We start from the raw sequence: 24,865 nt of genomic DNA on the forward strand, positions 1-24,865 counted from the left end.
ATGAAGTAAATTACTCTCTTTATAAATGAGTCATTGAATCATTCACTCATTAGATTCATTCAAAAGGCTGATTCATAAAGGAATTAAGTAAATTACTCTCTATAAATGAGTCATTGAATCATTCACTCATTAGATTCATTCAAAAGGCTGATTCATAAAGGAATTAAGTAAATTACTCTCTATAAATGAGTCATTGAATAATTCACTCATTAGATTCATTCAAAAGGCTGATTCATTAAGGAATGAAGTAAATTACTCTCTATAAATGAGTCATTGAATCATTCACTCATTAGATTCATTCAAAAGGCTGATTCATTAAGGAATTAAATAAATTACTCTCTATAAATGAGTCATTGAATCATTCACTCATTAGATTCATTCAAAAGGCTGATTCATTAAGGAATGAAGTAAATTACTCTCTATGAATGAGTCATTGAATCATTCACTCATTAGATTCATTCAAAAGGCTGATTCATTAAGGAATGAAGTAAATTACTCTCTATAAATGAGTCATTGAATCATTCACTCATTAGATTCATTCAAAAGGCTGATTCATTAAGGAATGAAGTAAATTACTCTCTATGAATGAGTCATTGAATCATTCACTCATTAGATTCATTCAAAAGGCTGATTCATTAAGGAATGAAGTAAATTACTCTCTATAACATTTACATTTACATTTACTCATTTAGCAGACGCTTTTATCCAAAGCGACTTACAAAAAAAGGGTAGAGCAATAGAAGCAACGAAACAAACAAAGCCAACAACCTGTAAGAGCTGTAAGAAATCTCAATTAATTAGTAGAGTACACAACTGTTTTTTTTTTTTTTTTTTTTTTTCTATAAATGAGTCATTGAATCATTCACTCATTAGATTCATTCAAAAGGCTGATTCATTAAGGAATTAAGTAAATTACTCTCTATAAATGAGTCATTGAATCATTAACTCATTAGATTCATTCAAAAGGCTGATTCGTTAAGGAATGAAGTAAATTACTCTCTATAAATGAGTCATTGAATCATTCACTCATTAGATTCATTCAAAAGGCTGATTCATTAAGGAATGAAGTAAATTACTCTCTATAAATGAGTCATTGAATCATTCACTCATTAGATTCATTCAAAAGGCTGATTCATTAAGGAATGAAGTAAATTACTCTCTATAAATGAGTCATTGAATCATTCACTCATTAGATTCATTCAAAAGGCTGATTCATTAAGGAATTAAATAAATTACTCTCTATAAATGAGTCATTGAATCATTCACTCATTAGATTCATTCAAAAGGCTGATTCATTAAGGAATGGAGTAAATTACTCTCTTTATAAATGAGTCTTGAATCATTCACTCATTAGATTCATTCAAAAGGCTGATTCATAAAGGAATTAAGTAAATTACTCTCTATAAATGAGTCATTGAATCATTCACTCATTAGATTCATTCAAAAGGCTGATTCATTAAGGAATTAAGTAAATTACTCTCTATAAATGAGTCATTGAATCATTCACTCATTAGATTCATTCAAAAGGCTGATTCATTAAGGAATGAAGTAAATTACTCTCTATAAATGAGTCATTGAATCATTCACTCATTAGATTCATTCAAAAGGCTGATTCATTAAGGAATTAAATAAATTACTCTCTATAAATGAGTCATTGAATCATTCACTCATTAGATTCATTCAAAAGGCTGATTCATTAAGGAATGAAGTAAATTACTCTCTTATAAATGAGTCATTGAATCATTCACTCATTAGATTCATTCAAAAGGCTGATTCATAAAGGAATTAAGTAAATTACTCTCTATAAATGAGTCATTGAATCATTCACTCATTAGATTCATTCAAAAGGCTGATTCATAAAGGAATTAAGTAAATTACTCTCTATAAATGAGTCATTGAATCATTCACTCATTAGATTCATTCAAAAGGCTGATTCATTAAGGAATGAAGTAAATTACTCTCTATAAATGAGTCATTGAATCATTCACTCATTAGATTCATTCAAAAGGCTGATTCATTAAGGAATTAAATAAATTACTCTCTATAAATGAGTCATTGAATCATTCACTCATTAGATTCATTCAAAAGGCTGATTCATTAAGGAATTAAGTAAATTACTCTCTATAAATGAGTCATTGAATCATTCACTCATTAGATTCATTCAAAAGGCTGATTCATTAAGGAATGAAGTAAATTACTCTCTATAAATGAGTCATTGAATCATTCACTCATTAGATTCATTCAAAAGGCTGATTCATTAAGGAATGAAGTAAATTACTCTCTATAAATGAGTCATTGAATCATTAACTCATTAGATTCATTCAAAAGGCTGATTCGTTAAGGAATGAAGTAAATTACTCTCTATAAATGAGTCATTGAATCATTCACTCATTAGATTCATTCAAAAGGCTGATTCATTAAGGAATTAAGTAAATTACTCTCTTTATAAATGAGTAATTGAATCATTGGTTCTCCCAACTGATTCGCTCAAACCTCAGATTCATTAACGCACATCAGTTCTGCTCTGGCTTTATTGGTAATATTTTCTTGGGCAAAGCTGAAAGTCAATATCACATTTGCACTCGTGATATTCATGACAAAAACCGCATTAACTACATCATATGCTATAAATATCCTACAGAGGTATTTTTTTGCCCTGATATCTTGAACTTAAGGTTCATTCTAACTGCTTTCTTCATCACACAGTGAGTTGTTCATCACCAATTAACTGTATGTAATGTAGGTCTGGAGCAGGACGAGAGCGTTAAATGCATTAAATCATTTTAGTCTACAGGGCTCCACATTAACGCTTGTCCGGGACGAGTGCATTTCTTGAAGGGACATGTAAAAGAGAATTTTACATGCCTGATGGACAAGAGCCTGATTAAAACAATCGATAGTTGATAATAGTGTAATATATAATGAACTGAAGGTGGTGCTGTTGATGTGCTGTTGCAGCTTCTCGGGCAGAAATCACAACACATAAGACACTGAGAAACTGAGCTAAACATTCAAAATGTGCAGTTTTTATATTTATAACATATGATTAAGTTTAACAACATCACACAACTAAGAGTTGTGTGATTACTCTCTATGTATCACGACTGAAAATGACACTGTTTTCTTATGACAGCTCCATAAACTATTAATTAACATTTAATCACTTACATTTTAGAAGCAATATTGACTGTTTTTGTTCTGTTTCAGCAGCGAAAATAGATCCGAACAGCAGAACCGTAACACATCTCAAGGCAACAGTGTGTGTTACTGAATGATTCAGTGTTGGAATATGCAGATTTAAATAACTTAAAGCTGATTGAACACTGGTGAAAATATTTATTCAGAATAAATTATATTTACAACACACACACACACACACACACACACACACACACACACACACACACACACACACACACACACACACACACACACACACACACACACACACGTTTTTTCTGGACAAGCTCATTTTTGTACTCAGACAAGTGAATGAGCGATTTACTATAGGACAAACACATGAACATGCTTAATGTCAAGCCCTGTTCTAGTTATTTTTCCATAACTAATTAATTAAATCAACAGTCCTAATTTAAACGCTTAGTTTTCTGTAGCTTTCCTGTAGCTCAACCAGAAGCAACACCAAGGTCATAAGTTTGATTCCCAGGGAAAGCAAGAACTGACAAAGAAAATGTGTACCTTAAAATACAATGTAAGTCGCTTTGGATAAAAGTGTCTGCCATATGGATAAATGTAAATGTAGTTTTCTGATCAAAGCTCTGTATTTTTAAAACATAATGCGTGTTTATTTCTGGTCTTAGAGTGACTGAAATGCAGGCAGTGTTGTACCTTTGCGAGGAGATCCCTGAGGGGAGACGGTGGGACTGGAGTGAAGGGACGAGATGGTGGACGTGTCTTCAGATCTCTTCACGCTCGCCTCATCGGCCGCTTTCTTCAGCGTCTGAGGCGAGTTAGGACCTGTAGGGCACAAAAGACGATCGGACACGGCTCAGACAGCAGAGGGAGCCAAACCACTTTCTTATGCATTCTTATTTCTTTCAAACGCTTCTTATGGGCCAAACCAGTCTCAACTATGGCCGTCGGAAGCAAATAAAAAGAGGCTGCGCTCCAAAAAAATGCTCTTCTTATTTAGTATTTTGTCTTGTTTCCAGTCTAAATATCTAAAAATGTATGCATTTACTAAATCAGTAACAATGACATGAGATATTTTTCCTTGTTTTGTTGAAAATAAAATCATTATGAAGTGAGAAAAATAATCTTGTTTCTTGTTTCCGTACCAATCAGAAATAAGATTATTTCTCTCACCCCATTGGCGGATCATTTTGCCTGTTTTAAGCAAAAACTTATTTAGATAAGAAATGTTTTACTGATTTAGTAAATGCATCTTGTTTTAATAATTGTTAGATGTTTTGACTGTAAACAAGACAAAATGACTAAGTAAGAAGAGCATTTTTTTGCAGTGCACTGGTGTATGAGGACCCAAATAAAAGTCTTGATGATGTTGTGTCAGAAAGCTGGTGTGTGTGTGTGACGTACTGAAGGAGGCGGCCAGGTCTTTAGCGATGCTCTTCTTGCGCAGCGGGTAAAGGCTGACCGGAGGAACCTGCAGCACCTGAGACACGCGGTGCTGAGGCTTGGCTGAAGACAGGCCGGAGCGGATGGACACCGGAGACATGTCCGATTTAGTGGAGCGCCGCTCGTTCAGGTTCTTAGAAACTGCGGGAAGACACACACAACACACCACAAAATGAGTTTCTTTCATTGTAAAGTGTGCTCTTTACCAGTATTAGATGGACAAAAAGGGTTGAAATCAAATCTGGCTGCCAACTACACTGCAAAAATGCTTTTCTTACTCAGTATTTTTGTCTTGTTTCTAGTCCAAACATCTACAAATCCTTAAAAAAAGAAGTATTTACTAGACAAGCAAAAGTAATTGTCTTGTTTTAGGAAAAATAACTCAAAATGAAGAGAGTTTTTGCCTAAAATAAGATAAATAATCTGCCAATGGGGTGAGAAAAATAATCTTAATTCAAACAGAAAACAAGATTATTATTCTTACCCCATTGGCAGATTATTGATCTTATTTTAGGCAAAAACTCTCTTCATTTTGAGTTATTTTTCCCCCAAAACAAGACAATACATTTTACTTGTCTTGTAAATGTTTCTTAGTGTAAGAATTTTTAGATAGTTTGACTAGAAACAAGACAAAAATACTAAGTAAGAAAAGCTTTTTTGCAGTGTAGATGGCAGTGACTAGCCACGTGCAGAAACCTGACAGCTCGAGTAGCAGGTACAGATACACTGTAAAAATGTTTTGTTGGTTTAACTTTAAAAAATAAGTAACCTGGTTGCCTTAATATTTTGAGTTTATTGAAATAAAAAAATTGATTCGATACAACAAAGGAAATTGGTTTAATAAATTAAACAAAAAATATTATTGTATCTGAACCACATACATTTTTTTGATATATCATGAAAATAGCACTATTTGGCTGCGTCATCACAAATAAAACACACACAATTACCCAATATGCTTACTAAATCTTTTAATAATATTTGAATAAAGGTTGTCGGTCCTCAAAATGTTCATTGTATTAAGTCAAATTTTTAAGGGTTAGTTCAGCCAGAGATGTAAATTGTGTGATTAATTCCTCCTGTGGTTGGCCAGCCGTCAGACCTCCGCTCATCTTCACACACAGATGAAGATATTAGTGTTGAAATCCGATGGCTCAGAAAGGCCTTCATTGACACCAATGTCATTTCCTCTCTCAAGACCCATAAAGGCACTAAAGACGTCGCTACAAAGCCCATCTCACTACAGCGGCTCTACAATCATTTATGAAGAGGTCAGAAGAGTTTTTGTGAGCAAAAAAACTAAATAACGACTTATATAGTGATGGCCGATTTCAGAACAAAGCTTCGAACCGTTATGAGTCATTGACTCGATTCATGATTCGCCAAAGTCACGTGATTTCAGCAGTTTGACACGCGATCCGAATCATGAATTCAATTAACTCAAATTTTTAACGTATTTTACAGTGTAGTTTTAATCGACCCTGCAGTGAAGATCGGTGGCGTTCAGAAAAATAAAAAACTCAATACGCACGCGTGCTGTAGGCCGCCTCACACTGCAGCGACATGATCTGAAACTTCTCCTCGTCCGTCTCCACCTCCAGGTGTGCCAGATACTGCTTCACCTTGCGTGCCATCTGGGCGTCCTCGTACAGCTTTTTGGCATTGAGCAGAGAGCTGCGGCGCACTCGCTTCTTGTGATTGCCCTGAACGTCCAGCAGGTTTGAGTTGGTGCTGCCCTGACTCAGAGACCTGAGGAAGAGGAGCAGACGAGGAGTGAGACCAGGCCTAACTAACCTCAGTGTCATCGCAGACATGGGCTCGCTAACTAATGGGAACACTGCAAAACATGCTCTTCTTACTCAGTCATTTTGTCTTGTTTCTAGTCTAAATATCTAACAACTCTTAAATCAAGATGCATTTACTAGATCAGTAAAACGACATATTTTCCCTTGTTTTCTTAGAAATAAAACCAAAATTAGTTTTTGCTTAAAACAGGCAAAATGATCTGCCAATGGGGTGGGAAAAATAATCTTTTAAAATAAATCTTGTTTCTTGTTTCTCTCTCCCAAACAGAAATAAGATTATTTTTCTTGTTTGTTTTGAGCAAAAACTCACTTCATTTAGATATTTTTCCCCAGAAAACAAGAAAAAATATCTAATGTCATTTTACTGATCTAGTGAATGAATTTTTAGATAGTTGGAATGGAAACAAGATAATACTAAATAAGAAGAGCATTTTTTGCAGTGAAGACATTCACAAACATAAGTGCTTTCACAAATAAATGACACCTGACAATGTGATTTATAGTCCAAGCATTTCTTCTGGTCTTGCAAACATGAACAATGAAAACTCATTGTTGTGAGATTTTGTTTTTTAATTCCTGAAATCATTTTATTTTTGGAGAAGCTTCTTACATGTACACCACCGTTCAAACATTTAAAATATTTTATAGAAATGAATCATTTTATCCAGGAAGGACCCACTAAATTGATCAAAAGTGATGTCTAATATAATGTGTAATATAATAAACACAAATAATAATCATAAATGTTTTTTGATCATCAGATCCACATATTAGAATGATTAGTAAAGGATCGTGTGACACTGAAGACTGGACTAAAAATGATAAATTAAGCTTTGATCACAGGAATAAATTACGCTCTATTATATATTCACATACACTATATTGCCAAAAGTTTTGTGACGCCTGCCTCTACATGCACATGAGCTTTAATGCCATCCCATTGTTAATCCGTAGGGTTTAATATGGAGTCGGCCCACCCTCTCTAACAGCTGCAGCTCTTCTGGGAAGGCTTTCCTCAAGGTTTAGGAGTGTGTTTATGGGGATTTTTGCCCGTTCTTCTAGAAGCTCATTGCGAGGTCAGGCACTGATGTTGGACGAGAAGGCCTGGCTCTCAGTCTCCGCTCTAATTCCTCCCAAAGCTGTTCTATCGGGTTAGCTCAGGACTCTGTGCAGGCCAGTCAAGTTCCTCCACACCAAACTCCTCATCCATGTCTTTATGGACCGACGCTTTGTGCACTGGAGCGCAGTCATGCTGGGACAGGAAGGGGCCGTCCCCAAACAGTTCCCACAAAGTTGGGAGCATGAAATTGTCCAAAATATCTTGGTATGCTGAAGCATTAAGAGTTCCTTTCACTGAAACTAAGGGGCCAAACCCGACCTCTGAAAAACAACCCACAGCATAACCCCCCCCCCCCAACCAAACTTTACATGTGCCACAATGCAGTCAGGCAAGTCCAGTTCTACATTTACATTTATGCATTTAGCAGACGCTTTTATGCAAAGCGACTTACAACTCTGTTCTCCTGGCGACCGCCAAACCCAGACTCGTCCATGGGATTGTCAGACTGAAGCGTGATTGGTCACTCAGAGAACACGTCTCACTGCTCTAGAGTCCAGTGGCGGCTGCTTTACTCCACTGCATCCCACGCTTTGCATTGCTCTTGGTGATGTAAGGCTTGGATGAGCTACTCGGCCATGGAAACCCATTCCATGAAGCTCTCTACACTGATCTTGAGCTCATCTAAAGGCCACAGAGGTTTGGAGATCTGGAGCTGTTGACTCTGCGCACTGTGTTGAAAGTTGGAGACTTCTGCGCACTGTGACCCTCAGCATGCGCTGACCCCGCTCTGGGATTTAACACTTCGTGGCTGAGTTGCTGTTGTTCCCAATGGCTTCCACTTTGTTATAATCCCACTAACAGCTGAGCGTGGAATATTTAGTATTGAGGAAATGTCAGGAATGGACTTACACAACCTATCACGGCCCCACGCTTGAGTTCACTGAGCTCCTGAGAGCGACCCATTCTTTCACTAATGTGTGTAGAAGTGTCTGCAGGCCGAGAGCTTGATTTACACATTGATCATACACCTGTGGCCATGAAGGGATTGAGCACCTGAACTCAGTGATCTGGAGGGGCGGCCCAATACTTGTGGCAATATAGTGTAGAAAACAGCAGTTTTACATTGGAATAATATTTCACTGTTGTTACTGTGAGCAGCCTTCATGACTTATTTTGGAAGTATGTCATGTTATTTATGAAATTTCTATTTGTGAAAGTCCTTCCATTAATTTGCCAGTCTGAGCAAACGATGACTACAGCAGCGTAACGCAGCCATGCAACGCATTCAGCTCCATTAATGCAAAAAATAATTAATGAATAGATTAAAACAGACGAGCATGATCTGTTACATGAAGATCAATGGTTTAGAGGATGAGAGGAAGAAAGGAAGAGTTGCAGGAGTTGGTGTGTCCAGGTTAACGGTCATGACACATTCAGGACATGCAGGACAGCACACTTACCCTAAACTCTTCCACCTCTTCTTCCTGTAAGCAAAGGCCATGAGAGAACAGCAGAAAACAGGTGAGGAGAAAGAGAGAGACACTCAGACAGACAGAAACCACCAAAGACAGAGAGAAATCATCTGCTGTATGGCCACGATCACAGCTGCAGGATACGGCTGTCAATCCGGTCTTCCAGTCCTTAATATGCTTACATTCACACACATTTCAGCTGAATATAACACGTTTTAGATCTCGGATGTGTGTGCGTGTGTGTGTGTGTGTGTGTGTGTGTGTGAGAGAGAGTCTTCACCTCTGTCTGAACATGAGCGCGGGGTCCATGTTGGCGGACGTCATGCGCACTACGTCTCGGATCTCGGATGTGTGTGTGTGTGTATGTGTGTGTGTGTGTGTGTGTGTGTGTGTGTCTGTGTGTGTGTGTGTGTGTGTGTGAGAGAGTCTTCACCTCTGTCTGAACATGAGCGCGGGGTCCATGTTGGCGGTCGTCATGCGCACAATGTTTCGGAACGCAGATGTGTGTGTGTGTGTGAGTTTTCACCTCTGTCTGAACATGAGCACGGGGCCCATGTTGGCGGACGTCATGCGCACTACATTTCGGATCTCGGATGTGTGTGTGTGTGAGTCTTCACCTCTGTCTGAACATGAGCACGGGGCCCATGTTGGCGGACGTCATGCGCACAATGTTTCGGATCGCAGATGTGTGTATGTGTGTGTGAGTCTTCACCTCTGTCTGAACATGAGCACGGGGCCCATGTTGGCGGACGTCATGCGCACAATGTTTCGGATCTCGGATGTGTGTGTGTGTGAGTTTTCACCTCTGTCTAAACATGAGCACGGGGCTCATGTTGGCGGACGTCATGCGCACAATGTTTCGGATCTCGGATGTGTGTGTGTGTGTGTGTGTGTATGTGTGTGAGTCTTCACCTCTGTCTGAACATGAGCGCGGGGCCCATGTCGGCGGACGTCATGCGCACTACGTTCTGGATCTCGGATGTGTGTGTGTGTGTGAGTTTTCACCTCTGTCTGAACATGAGCACGGGGCCCATGTTGGCGGACGTCATGCGCACGACGTTTCGGATCTCGGATGTGTGTGTGTGTGTGTGTGTGTGTGTGTGAGTCTTCACCTCTGTCTGAACATGAGCGCGGGGTCCATGTTGGCGGACGTCATGCGCACTACATTTCGGATCTCGGATGTGTGTGTGTGTGAGTCTTCACCTCTGTCTGAACATGAGCACGGGGCCCATGTTGGCGGACGTCATGCGCACAATGTTTCGGATCTCGGATGTGTGTGTGTGTGAGTTTTCACCTCTGTCTAAACATGAGCACGGGGCTCATGTTGGCGGACGTCATGCGCACGACGTTTCGGATCTCGGATGTGTGTGTGTGTGTGTGTGTGTATGTGTGTGAGTCTTCACCTCTGTCTGAACATGAGCGCGGGGCCCATGTCGGCGGACGTCATGCGCACTACGTTCTGGATCTCGGATGTGTGTGTGTGTGTGAGTTTTCACCTCTGTCTGAACATGAGCACGGGGCCCATGTTGGCGGACGTCATGCGCACGACGTTTCGGATCTCGGATGTGTGTGTGTGTGTGTGTGTGTGTGTGTGTGTGAGTCTTCACCTCTGTCTGAACATGAGCGCGGGGTCCATGTTGGCGGACGTCATGCGCACGACGTTTCGGATCTCCTTGGCGATCATTCGCAGCTTTTCGAAATTCACCAGGCCGTCCACACTCGAGTCGTTCCCTGAGCAGGAAGAGAGGATGTACAGTTTAAGCACCCGCTGCCTCACCTCTACAGGCTCGTGTGTGCACTCACTGACCCTCGTGCAGGAAGGTGAGGTCCTTCTTGACCACAGGAAACAGCGGGATGATGGGCGGCTGCACACTCTGGCTGCTCAGGATGTTGCGATATTTGGCCATGTTTCGTGACGGGTCGAAGATGTCCTGAAGGTCGCGGAACAGTTTCTCATACTTACTGGGTAGTTTCTCCCACGTGCTCCTCAATCGAGCGACTGAAGCCAGATTTAGACCACTGAAGACCACAAAAACACAGCACATGAGCTCCTAAAACGCCTGTGTCTACACACACACACTGCAAAAAATGCTTTTCTTACTTTGTCTTGTTTCTAGTCAAAATATCAAAAAATTCTTAAAACAAGAAGCATTTACTAGACAAGCAAAGGTAATTGTCTTGTTTTGGGGAAAATAACTCAAAATGAAGAGAGTTTTTGCTTAAAATAAGATAAATAATCTGCCAATGGGGTGAGATTAAAAAAAATCCTGTTTTCTGTTTGAATTAAGATTATTTTTCTCACCCCATTGGCAGATTATTTATCTTATTTGCAGCAAAAACTCTCTTCATTTAGAGTTATTTTTCCCAAAACAAGACAATTACTTTTGCTTGTCTAGTAAATGCTTCTTGTTTTAAGAATTTTTAGATGTTTGGACTAGAAACAAGACAAACATACTAAGTAAGAAAAGCATTTTTTGCAGTGCGGCAATGCTCATAAACACGCCCATTACAGAATCTGCAAGATCTTTAACAATAACAAAAATAAGTCAATAAAAGTGAAGATAAGATAGCTCATAACCACCATAAAAAACAGAGGAGCATCTCAACTTCTTTGTAAATGTTATCATTATTTTGTGTTGTGAACTGCACTGATACATTCATATCATTTCAGTCACAGGCGTCGGAAGCAAATAAAAAGTGAGTTGGTCCTCTCTCTCTTTTACTGGAGTAACGTTAGATGCCATTTATATTAAATACAAATATACCGTCATTTATCTAAACGATTGATTGAGCCAGACAACAAAGAAATCACTGAGTTCATTACTGTGGCTGTAGTGTAGGGGTGAGACACATGGCATCAAGTTTTGACGCAAATCGATCAGAGGTTCGAATCCGCCTTTTGCCACACTCGCTCTACTCCCTTTTCCCATCACATATCAGATCGGAAAAGCATTTATTTTCAATAAACAGGGAGAAAATATTAGAAAAGTGGAAATTAAACGTCTAACGTGTTTAATAGTAAGTGTTTCTCGGTTAGGGGTAAACAGACATGTGCTGAATTAGAGACGATAAAAGTGAGTGGGTCCAATATCATGGGTCGTAAAAAGACACAATGGTTCAGACGCCCATGGTTTATGGTCCAACAATAAATAATTTTTATTCTGTATTTTCCAGAAAAACTTCAAAACAACCAAAACTGCACTTATCCATTTGGTTGTGAGTGGTGTGCACTTGCAGAAAGACAAAGCTTCAAATGGTTATGAGTCAGTGAATCCATTCATGATTCGGATCGCCAAAGTCACGTGATTTCAGCAGTTTGACTCGCGATCCGAATCATGAATCGAGTCACTGACTCATAACGGTTTGAATCTTTGTTCTGAAATCGGCCATCACTATATAAGTCGTTATTTAGTGTTTTTTGCGCACAAAAACTCTTCTGGCCTCTTCATAAATGATTGTAGAGCCGCTGTAGTGAGATGGGCTTTGTAGCGACGTCTTTAGTGCCTTTATGGGTCTTGAGAGAGGAAATGACATTGGTGTCAATGAAGGCCTTTCTGAGCCATCGGATTTCAACACTAATATCTTCATCTGTGTCTGAAGATGAACGGTCAGACAGGTGGCCAACCACAGGAGGAATTAATGGACGGATTTACATCTTTGGGTGAACTAACCCTTTAAATGGTGAATAATTTCTTATGACCTTTGAGACATTGGAAGGAGAACAGCCGAAGTGGACCGAAGGCTCGACTCACCTGATGATGGCAAACATGGAGTTGAAGTTTTTGCACTCGCGGCAGTGCAGGGCGATCTTGATGAAGTGCTTGATGATCTTCATGCGTTTGAGCGCGTTGGGCTCGCGGAGGATCTCAGTGGCCACCCAGAAGGTCTCCTGATTGATGATCTCCTCGAACTGCTTCAGATGGTTTCCGCCGCCGCCAGAGTCCCGCTTGAACAGATCGTCCACGTACTCTGTGGACTCGATGTTACGAAACAGGCCGAAGTCCCTCATGGAGAGCTGAGCCGCCACCTCCACGGTGCTGAGCTGAAGAAGGCCGATCTGACTCTCCCTCAAGAGCTCCTGAGCGTCTTCATCCGAGCACAGCGTCTCAGTCTCCATGTTGTTCTTCAGGTAATACCTGAGCAAACACACGAGTGACAGGATTGTTATTAGGGTCGGGTACCGAAACCTGGTGCCAATTCAGCACCGGTACCAATATATATTTATATATATATATATATATATATATATATATATATATATATATATATATAAGCGGCGATGAGGCCGAACTCGCTGACCACATGCGAGACCACATATGTATATGGTTTTGAAATTATTTGGAAAAGCCCAACCAGGGACAGGAGTTGAGAATTAGCACTAGCTATAAACTCTATATGCTGTGCATCATTTGCAGTACTTGTATTGTAGCTATGTTTGTATGCATTGTCCCTGCTAAATAAACAAATAAATAAAATAAAAAATAACCGTATATACCGGGCCGAATCAGAACGGGCATAATTCAAATGACTCTGTATGTGATTAGATAGTCCTTTAACCAATCAGACCACAAGAGGAATGATCAATGGGCAAAGACCCATCGCTTCTCTATCTGTCATCGTGTTAAACCCGCCAATAGTGTGCTAGGTGGATAAGCCAGTCTGTGATTGGTTCCCGCACAAGTGTAACAGAACCTGTAGAAATTAATGTACAGATTTCCAGACTGAGTTGCTGGGCAAAATCAAATCGCCGGCGGATCAGGTTGGGTTTACCCAATCTATTTAAATGCACCATAACAGTGTAAATAAGTCCGAACGAATGAAATAGCACTAGACCGCCACTTTAATACCCCTTTCCACCAAGGCAGTGCTGGTTTTAGTTTGGAGCCAGAGCCTAGTTTCAAATCGGTTCTTTGTCTTTCCACACCAGCTCCAAACCAGGAAAAGTGTTTTTTAAGTAGCACTAAAACATTGCTGGGCTAGAAGTAAGAACCGCTTGTGTCAGCGGCAGACAATCAGCTGTGTTGGAAGTGTGTTCCATTGATTTATGGCATCAAAAGAAATAGTACTGTATAGTCCCGCCCAGCGAAGCCTTATCGAACAGAGCAGATCATTGTCATCAATGGGTGCGTTTACATGACACCAGTGAGCTCATAACTCACAAATATCAGCTTATTGAAATAATAATTTTTCCCCGTTTACATGCAAACCAGTAAACTGACAACGCAAGCAAACCGCGTTTACATGACTTTATTTATAAACCGGAAGTCCTTGTAGTGCCGTCAATAATAAGAATGGCGTATCTGACTCTGAGTTTTCCTAATGTTACGTCAGTTGTGATGTTAATAAAGCGTGTCAGCGGGAGATTTACGGCTCATATTATCCCTCATCAGCTCCAGATGCAGCGTTTAGACTAAACCTTTTCTACTTCTGCTGACTGAGATGAAAAGAACACATCTTTACAACTGTCTGGGTCTCAAAAGAGTCTGCGTTTGTGATATATGTCCTGATTTCATGTAAAAAGCTCGCTCGCTCTGTCTGGATGTGTTTAAATCTGCTGTGAGTTTGCGTTTTTGTCACCTATCACACATGCGCACTTCAATAAGCTGACAGAAAGCAGGTTAATGCGTTTACATTACCTCTTCTACTGAACCTGGGGGCGGCGTTTCGTGATCAGCAAGACGAACACAAACTTGTGACCGCCATTTTTTAAATAGCAGCTAATCAAGCTAACAGCTGCTCGATTGTAATCTCCGTCAATACAAATCATGGAGAGCTGCACGAATGCGTTGGATTGGCGGTGTTTTGATGCCGATGTATGATCATAAAGCCATGAGCCGTTGAGGGAATTAGGCTCGTTTGAGATGCATCGGCTGTGCAGACCGATCGCCGTATGACATCAAAGTACAGCGAGCGCAAACGACTCCTTATGCTTTTGAATCTGTGGTGGCGCTCTGGAAAGCCAAACCGGATCTTCAAGGCTCCTCAGTCGAACCAACTTAGAACTAGCACCCGGTTCATTCTGGTGGAAAAGGTGCTGGGGTTCTGCTCTTACCTGCCGTTGAGTTGGATGCGGTCAGCCAGTTTTGAGAGCTGGTCCGGCAGTCTGCGCTGTTTGATGACCCCTTCAGGACTGACCGAGACCTCACACAGCGAGTAGGTTTCAGAAGCGGCGATGAGGCCGAACTCGCTGACCACATGCGAGACCACATCTTTGGCTGTTGTGTCTTTACTGATGATTATATAGCAGCTCTGCTGGTCGGCCTTGAACACGCGGATCACCTGATCGGGGATGTCTGAAAGCGGCAAGAGGAAGGAGGCGCGGTTAAACACACAGGACAGACATTTGAAATGGAGGTCAAGGGCGAGATGTTTTGCAAAATGAGGCCACGCACTGCAAAAAATGCTTTTCTTCCTTAGTATTTTTGTCTTGTTTCTAGTCCAAACATCTAAACATTCTTACATTATGCAAAAAATACTATACAAGTAAATATGATTGTCTTGTTTTAGGAACTCAAAATTAAGAGATTTTTTGCTTAAAATAAGAATAATAATCTTGTTTTCTGTTTGAATTGAGATTAATTTTCTCACCCCATTGGCAGATTATTTATCTTATTTTAAGCAAAAACGAAAAGTTATTTTTCCCCAAAACAAGACAATTACTTTTGCTTGTCTAGTAAATACTTCTTGTTTTAAGAGTTTTTAGATGTTTGGACTAGAAACAAGACAAAAATACTAAGTAAGAAGAGCATTTTTTGCAGTGCGAGCTCTTTGGTTTCATTAAAGAGGTGGTCGCGTGCGATTTGACTTGTGTAACTTTAGTTAGTGTGTAATGTCGCTGCTCGAGCATAAACACTATCTGCAAAGTTACAGCGCTGAAAGTTCACTGCAAACGGAGATATTGTCTCTTAAAGTTACGGCAGTTTATTGCCTACAAAAACAGCCGGTTTGGACTACAACGAGCTTCTTCCTGGGTTGGTGACATCATAAACCCTCGCTAGTCTCCGCAGATGTGCCTTCTGCCCGTAAATGGGAAGGGGCGTGGCCTTAACCTGTGCTTGGCACTTCAGCCAATAAAAATACAGGAAACTACATTTGGCCATCTGACCAATCTAAGACCATTGCGTTTTTCAGAGGGATGGGCTTCATAGAGGCAGGAAGCAGACGAGCCGTTCAAAGGACAGTGGAGAGAGACAGCGGTGTGCAAAAAAGGGAGAATAGAAGAAAAATACAGCGCTTTTAAAAAACAGATGTATTAAGACATGTTATATGGCGCCCCATAAACACAACCAAGCCTGGAAAAAAAACACAGAACCACCACTTTAATATCATCTTCACTTGTGTTTCAAAGATGAACGAAAGTCTTATGGGTGTAGAGCACAACCAGTGTTGCCACAGTTACTTTGAAAAGGTAATCAGATTACTGATTACTCCTTTAAAAAGTAACTTAGTTACTTTATAGATTACTTGATTTTAAAAGAAACTAAATAAGATTACAAGTAACTTTATTAGTTACATTCAGCAGTTTCCGACAACACCGCTGCCGCCTCAACACAGAAATGACGAGCGTTTCTGCCAACGCTCACTTTACTGGAAGTGCATTTTTAACAGTTGCGTCAACAATATATCTCCTGACATTTTAAGTTGAAATTAAAAAATATTTATGTATTTTTTTAAACTAAGGAAAATGACTAAACCGCACAGTGACTTGGATAAGTTACTTTAATCTGATTACTGGTTTGGAAATAGTAACGCGTTAGATTACTCGTTACGGGAAAAAAGTAGTCAGATTAGAGTAACGCGTTACTGGCATCACTGAACACAATCCACCACACATGCTTTTGGACATTGAGTGTAAATCATTTCATGCCACAAACACATGCAATTAAGCCCAAAGCAGCATGACACAGAAAAAGAGTGTGTGACGTGTACAGCGGGTGTACTTACAGTAGAAACCAGCCACTGATGGAGCCGAGAAACACACAGACAGAGAGAGAGAAAGATGACATGTGACAGCTACAGCACACACCAGTGGAGGCATCATGACTAATCTAAAGATTATGACCATCTCGCACTGCGTATTGTGGATCTGAAACCGGCCGCAGGCTTTCATTCGACACAACCCAGAGCAGAAGTAGCAAAAATCAACTAGAATCATTTCTAGCATCCTCATTTATTCTGACTATACACTGCAAAAAATGTTTTCCTTAGTCTTTTTTTGTCTTGTTTCTAGTCTAAATATCTAAAAATCTTCCATTAAGAAACATTTACTAGACAAGTAAAAAATTCTTGTTTTGGAAAAAAGAGAGTTTTTGCTTAAAATAAGCAAAAGAATCTGCCAATGGGGTGAGTAAAATAATGCTGTTTTAAGATTATTTTTCTTACCCCATTGGCAGAATATTTAGCTTATTTTAACTTAATTTTGAGTTATTTTTCCCAAAACAAGACTATTTCTTTTTCAAGTCTAGTAAATACTTCTTGTTTTAAGAATTTAGACAAGAGATTTATGCATTTCATTTCTGAAAAAAAATCCTTTGATGATACAAATTGACGATATCGGAGGAATGTTTGGCCAGAGGCTAAAGACTACAGCCAGTGGAGGAGATATTTCCGCATGTTTTCCACACAAGGGGATGGAGATCACACTCACAGCTCAGCTCAGCTGCAGGCATTCATGGAAACGGAGCTATACTGAACAATGTAAGTGTTTTAACTTCTCAAATTAATTCCTATGAAAGTTGAGCTTCCAGAGGCATGAACTGAATGTATGTTTACCTCAGGTCTCATCCCGAGCGCTCATTCAGCTCATTCATCACGCTGAATGTAATCTGCGTTTGTGCCGTTTGTGACTCTCACTCGGCTCACTCACATTATATTGAACACACACGTTCAGTTTTTAATTGTAGTGTCTGTTCTCTAACTGAACTGATTCTATGAAGATGATCGCGGTCGCGGTGGGAGAGTGAAAGTGATTCAGTAATCCAGTAGCGGTGGCTTTGGGAGTGGCCTTGTAGGGCAGCGAAGCATTCTGGGAATTGTAGTCTTTCATCCCCATGAGACAAAAATACATTTTCTGTCTTTTCTCAGTCTAGAAAGCACCAAATTTAAAAATTATTTCACATTTCTACTACATTAATGACCCAGTTTAAATACAGATTCATCTTCCCAGCGCTGAAGTACCCCTTTAAGGTCTCATGATGATGGCTTTTTTCCACTGTCCTCTTGTGTTACTGCACGCGGCATTGGACTGATCCTTTATATAATGTGCTGTGATGTGTTAGATGTGTTACCTGAGGGGTTGCTGAAGTCCAGAGCGCTGGCGGCCGGCTGAAGCAGGTCAGGGCTGCTGGAGGAAAGGCTGCCAGGGATGGGCATTATGGCCAAGCTGTGCCGGCACTGCTTAGTGCCCACAATACTGTCATCCTGAGACTGGGACAAGCCACTGTCACTGCAGACACACACACAGAGAAAGAGAGGGATTACAGCCAGCACACACACACACACACACACAGACACACACAGATCCAGAAGGAAGAGATGGACATTTAGGCCGTTTTCACACTTTGATTGAACTGGATCGTGATTTCGCTATTCAGAAAAAACAGCTAACATAATCCAATAACCTGAAGGGTTAGTTCAGCCAGAGATGTGAATTGTGTGATTAATTCCTCCTGTGGTTGGCCAGCCGTCAGACCTCCGCTCATCTTCACACACAGATGAAGATATTAGTGTTGAAATCCGATGGCTCAGAAAGGCCTTCATTGACACCAATGTCATTTCCTCTCTCAAGACCCATAAAGGCACTAAAGACGTCGCTACAAAGCCCATCTCACTACAGCGGCTCTACAATCATTTATGAAGAGGTCAGAAGAGAGTTAGTGCGCAAAAAAACTAATAACGACTTATATAGTGATGGCCGATTTCAAAACAAAGCTTCGAATCGTTATGAATCAGTGAATCGATTCATGATTCGGATCACCAAAGTCACGTGATTTCAGCAGTTTGACTCCCGATCCGACTCATAACCGTTCAAAGCTTTGTTTTGAAATATCTCCATCTGTGTCTGAAGATGACGGGTGTCCAACCACAGGAGGAATTAACGACAGAATTTACATTTCTGGCTGAACTAACCCTTTAAGTGATGCTTGAGAGAAAGACCTGGAGTATAATCACACTGATGGTGGTTTTGCTTTGCTGCAGACACATTGCAACGGATGTTAGGATACGGTGCTCATCGACGCTAAACAAACTGAACTGCAGTGTGAAAGCGCTCTAAACAGACACGAGCACAAACACAGACGAACACACACTCACAACTGATGAATGAGACTGGTGAGCAAACACAGCAGAAGAAGAGCGTCTCAGACCGGAGGAAACACGCCGTCTAAACTCGCTGCCAATCAGACGCTGACCTTTACCCAGATGGGCTGATTGACATGCTCAGAGCGGAGAGAGAGGGACGTGACGAGCCTCTCCATCCATCACAGCATCAACACAAGTGCATGAGAAACATCCCACACAGCTGAACTCTGCAAAAAATGCTTTTCTTACTTAGGATTTTTGTCTTGTTTCTAGTCAAACTATCTAAACTTTCTTACATTAAGAAGAAAAAAATACTTTTTTTTACAAATCATTGTCTTGTTTTGGGGAAAAATAACTCCAAATGAAGAGAGTTTTTTCTTAAAATAAGATAAATAATCTGCCAATGGGGTGAGAATAATAATCCTGTTTTCTGTTTGAATTAAGATTATTTTTCTCACCCCATTGGCAGATTATTGATCTTATTTTAAGCAAAAACTCTCTTCATTTTGAGTTATTTTTCCCAAAACAAGACAATTACTTTTGCTTGTCTAGTAAATACTTCTTATTTTAAGAGTTTTTAGATGTTTGGACTAGAAACAAGACAAAAATACTGAGTAAGAAACGCATTTTTTTGCAGTGCGGACACATAACCATTTACCTGCTTTGGTAAATCATAATTATGAGATAAAGTAGTCATACAGTGGGCTCCATAAATATGAGATTTGCTTTTGCTATTTCTCCATATATTTCAGAGAAAAAAATGCTTTATGGTAAGATTTTTTTTCTTTCAGCTGTTTGACTTCAATTGAAGCAGAACTGAAGGGAAGGCAGAAAGGCTTTTTTGTGTTGATTGTTTTTATTTTATTTACTTGTTTTAGTAATTTTCCCATGTAGCATATATATATATATATATATATATATATATATATATATATATATATATATATATATATATATATATATATATATATATATATATATATATATAAAAGCATGTTATAAAAAAACTATTATTATTAAAGGTTCAATTTTTGTAAATATTTTACATGAAAGACATCAGTTTTGCTCATATTTATCAAGGGAGCCAATATTTGTGGAGCACACTGTCGTTATGATATACCAGGTCATAATTATGATAGTAGAAAATGACAGAAACTGAAATTAAGATAAAAGTCAGTCAAAATTATGACATACAATGCAATAATTATAAGACAAAATGTCATGAGATAAAAGTAGAAATTATGATAGTCAAGAAAATGTTTTAGATACTCTAAGTCATAATATGAGATAGTCAACATATAATTGACAGAAACTGAAATTATGATAAAGAGTCATGTAATAAAAGTAGAAATTATTAAAAACGATATGAGATAGTCATATTGAGATTAATTATGATAAATACGACATAGCATGTCGTAATTATGAGATACTATCTAAGCACTAAGTAAAAAATTTGTCGAAATTTATATAAAGTCTAAATAAATTTAAATAAAATTGAAATATTGAAAGTCATGAGATAAAAGTAGAAATTATTATGAAATACTGCCATTATTATGAGATAAAGACATAAGATGAAATTGTGACGTTCCAAGTCATAATTATCATAATACTAAGTCGTAGTTACAAAACTCAAGATAAAGATAAAAAGTCTAAAATAAAAAGTCACATTGAGATTTAATTATGAAATTATGACATACCAAGTTGTAATTATGAGATACTGTCTAAAAACGATGTAGAAATGTTTATAAAGTCTAAATAAATTTAAATAGAGTTGAAATTGAGGTAAAAAGTCCTGAGAAAAAAGTAGAAATTATGAAATACTGTCATTATTATGAGATAAAGTCAAAATTATGAGAAAAAATATGACAAGTCGTAATTATGAGATCCTGTCCAAGCTCTCAGTAAAAATGATGTAGAAATTTAACAGGTGGAAAATTATATTATAAAGTCATGATAAAACGTCAAAATTATTTCATCTAAATTGTTCAATGTAATAATGACTTTATTATGAGTAATGTTAAAATGTAAAAGAAATAAAAAAATAATGATCTCCATATGATTTACCAAAGCAGGATTTTTCTTCTTACGTGCATACACACATTCATACAAAAATAAGCAATGTCTTTTTGTTATTTTTGTATGTGATTTCCCAGAAACAGGAATTGAAAACTTCTGACTTCGACACATGGCGTGAGGGCGATGTGACACTGCAGAAGATGAAGAAGATGCTGACCAACGGCAGAAAACACACACACTACGCTTTCCTCGCCAACAGGACACGCTAGCTGCTGTGTATACATAACTATATTAAGCATCATAGCTGTTGGAAACAATGTGCCTGGTTAGGATATGATGCAACTCTTTATGAACCCGCAGGAAAGAGAAAACGGGCCAGTGAGATGTGTTGAGAGCATGCGATGAAGAGATGCACAATCACAATGGTCACGCAAACGATCTCCTCTGGCAGAGGTTGTGCTCTTCACATTATGACGAGAGAGAGAGAGAGAGAGAGAGAGAGAGAGAGAGAGAGAGAGAGAGAGAGAGAGAGAGAGAGAGAGAGAGAGAGAGAGAGTGAGAGTGAGAGTGAGAGTGAGAGAGAGAGAGAGAGAGAGAGAGATTGAACAGGTGTCTCTTACCCAAACAGTCCCCTGTGCAAGTGAAGCAGCCGTAAAAACAGAACACACGTGATGTCAAGCAGAACAACCATCAAGCACAGAGACACAAGCCCGTGAAACACACACACACACACACATACACGTCTATATTACCAAGAGGGGACTATCACTCTACACTATCCAAGAGGGGACCTGTGTTTCTAGTCATTTTGAAGAAACAAAAATGACATACAAAATTTTCTTTTAAGGTCCTCATTCATAATATAACTTAAAATAAGCATTTTTTTATTTTTTAAAAAACATGCCAAGAGGGGACCTGAACGATGTCTACCTATCCAACAGGGGACCTCCATAGACTCTAATGGAGCTGTGTGTGTGTGAATGTGAAGTGAGCTGCCAGTCAAGTCTGTCTTCATTATATATATATATATATATATATATATATATATATATATATATATATATATATATATGCCATCTCCACCATGACGTCTTTACAAATAAATAGCATTGTTTTTTAAATTATATTAAATGCAGTTAAGCTTCACACAAACTATATAATGTATCAAGTAATAATATGTCTTTTTATAATAACTGTGTTCTTTTGAATGTACTGAGAAGTATTTATTTGTAACCTAAAATATACTTTAATACTTTTATTTATTTTGAAGCTTATTTTTAAATATATTTATTACACAGTTGCAATAAAGTTACAAGATGTAACATCAAGTAACACACTACACTTAGTTAGTCCACAAGTCTTCTTGTGCTTTAGTATGTTAGTCAACACATTAAAATAAGTTACACAGGCATCTGGTATCACAATATGCACACATAAATAACACAATATACCTTAGACATAACACCTAATACATTACAGAAAAGTCATTTCTATAAGAAATTCATTCTCTGTTGTGTCTTCATAATTACAGTATATGATCAGTACACATCTCTCATTTAAGATTATTGTCAGGTACACCAACTTATTTACATTTGTGCCTGATTGTATTAGCTGCCTATTCAAATATAGTTTCTGCTCTCTAAAATCCCCCCCGAAATCATTTGTTCTTGAGATTTTAAGAGTGAGATTTGATTTCTTGCACCATTTACAAAAATAAAATAAATCAAGGACTGGACAAGCAGAAATTTTTCTTTAGGGTTATAAGGTCCCCTGTTAGATAGTAAATCACGACGCCTGTGTGTTTGCTGTGACATTTCTTATCATCACAAACACACTGCAAAGATTTAGAGTTTTTACAGCAATACCTGAGTTTAAAGGGTTAAATCAAGCAGAAATAGCTCTCTAATGTATTAATTGCAGGTCATTATTGAATAGTGACTACGTTACACACACACACTGACTCAGGTCCCCTGTTAGATAGTAAATCACGACGCATGTGTGTTTGCTGTGACATTTCTTATCATCACAAACACACTGCAAAGATTTAGAGTTTTTACAGTGATAACTGAGCTTAAAGGGTTAAATCAAGCAGAAATAGCTCTCTAATGTATTAATCGCAGGTCATTATTGAATAGTGATTACGTTACACACACACTGACTCAGGTCCCCTGTTAGATAGTAAATCACGACGCCTGTGTGTTTGCTGTGACATTTCTTATCATCATAAACACGCTTTAAAGATTTAGAGTTTTTACAGCAATACCTGAGTTTAAAGGGTTAAATCAAGCAGAAATAGCTCTCTAATGTATTAATTGCAGGTCATTATTGAATAGTGAGTATGTTACACACACACTGACTCAGGTCCCCTGTTAGATAGTAAATCACGACGCCTGTGTGTTTGCTGTGACATTTCTTATCATCACAAACACACTGCAAAGATTTAGAGTTTTTACAGCAATACCTGAGTTTAAAGGGTTAAATCAAGCAGAAATAGCTCTCTAATGTATTAATTGCAGGTCATTATTGAATAGTGATTACGTTACACACACACTGACTCAGGTCCCCTGTTAGATAGTAAATCACGACGCCTGTGTGTTTGCTGTGACATTTCTTATCATCATAAACACACTCTAAAGATTTAGAGTTTTTACAGCAATAACTGAGTTTAAAGGGTTAAATCAAGCAGAAATAGCTCTCTAATGTATTAATTGCAGGTCATTATTGAATAGTGAATATGTAACACACACACTGACTCAGGTCCCCTGTTAGATAGTAAATCACGACGCCTGTGTGTTTCCTGTGACCTTTCTTATCATCACAAACACACTGTAAAGATTTAGAGTTTTTACAGCAATAACTGAGTTTAAAGGGTTAAATCAAGCAGAAATAGCTCTCTAATGTATTAAATGCAGGTCATTATTGAATAGTGAATATGTTACACACACACTGACTCAGGTCCCCTGTTAGATAGTAAATCACGACGCATGTGTGTTTGCTGTGACATTTCTTATCATCACAAACACACTGCAAAGATTAAGAGTTTTTACAGCGATAACTGAGCTTAAAGGGTTAAATCAAGCAGAAATAGCTCTCTAATGTATTCATTGCAGGTCATTATTGAATAGTGATTACGTTACACACACACTGACTCAGGTCCCCTGTTAGATAGTAAATCACGACGCCTGTGTGTTTGCTGTGACATTTCTTATCATCACAAACACACTGCAAAGATTTAGAGTTTTTACAGCAATACCTGAGTTTAAAGGGTTAAATCAAGCAGAAATAGCTCTCTAATGTATTAATTGCAGGTCATTATTGAATAGTGAATATGTTACACACACACTGACTCAGGTCCCCTGTTAGATAGTAAATCACGACGCCTGTGTGTTTGCTGTGACATTTCTTACCATCACAAACACACTGTAAAGATTTAGAGTTTTTACAGCAATAACTGAGTTTAAAGGGTTAAATCAAGCAGAAATAGCTCTCTAATGTATTCATTGCAGGTCATTATTGAATAGTGATTGCGTTACACACACACTGACTCAGGTCCCCTGTTAGATAGTAAATCACGACGCCTGTGTGTTTGCTGTGACATTTCTTATCATCACAAACAC

At 38.6% G+C, this 24,865-nt stretch overlaps 1 protein-coding gene across 1 annotated transcript in view; it reads right to left on the reverse strand.

Annotated features, from left to right (window-relative positions):
- rapgef6 (Rap guanine nucleotide exchange factor (GEF) 6) overlaps positions 1–24,865 on the reverse strand; it is a 192,353-nt gene that overhangs the window by 8,460 nt on the left and 159,028 nt on the right. Inside the window, exons 17-26 of the mRNA XM_067423107.1 lie at positions 18,221–18,378; positions 16,878–16,892; positions 14,986–15,226; positions 12,686–13,069; positions 10,741–10,952; positions 10,541–10,664; positions 8,922–8,945; positions 6,128–6,345; positions 4,558–4,737; positions 3,850–3,978 (exon numbers count right to left, since the gene is read on the reverse strand). Coding sequence (XP_067279208.1) covers positions 3,850–3,978; positions 4,558–4,737; positions 6,128–6,345; positions 8,922–8,945; positions 10,541–10,664; positions 10,741–10,952; positions 12,686–13,069; positions 14,986–15,226; positions 16,878–16,892; positions 18,221–18,378 — 1,685 coding nt within the window. The remainder of the gene's footprint in view (positions 1–3,849; positions 3,979–4,557; positions 4,738–6,127; positions 6,346–8,921; positions 8,946–10,540; positions 10,665–10,740; positions 10,953–12,685; positions 13,070–14,985; positions 15,227–16,877; positions 16,893–18,220; positions 18,379–24,865) is intronic.

Source organism: Pseudorasbora parva, chromosome 18, assembly GCF_024679245.1.
Source record: "Pseudorasbora parva isolate DD20220531a chromosome 18, ASM2467924v1, whole genome shotgun sequence".
Classification (NCBI taxonomy): Eukaryota; Metazoa; Chordata; class Actinopteri; order Cypriniformes; family Gobionidae; genus Pseudorasbora; species Pseudorasbora parva.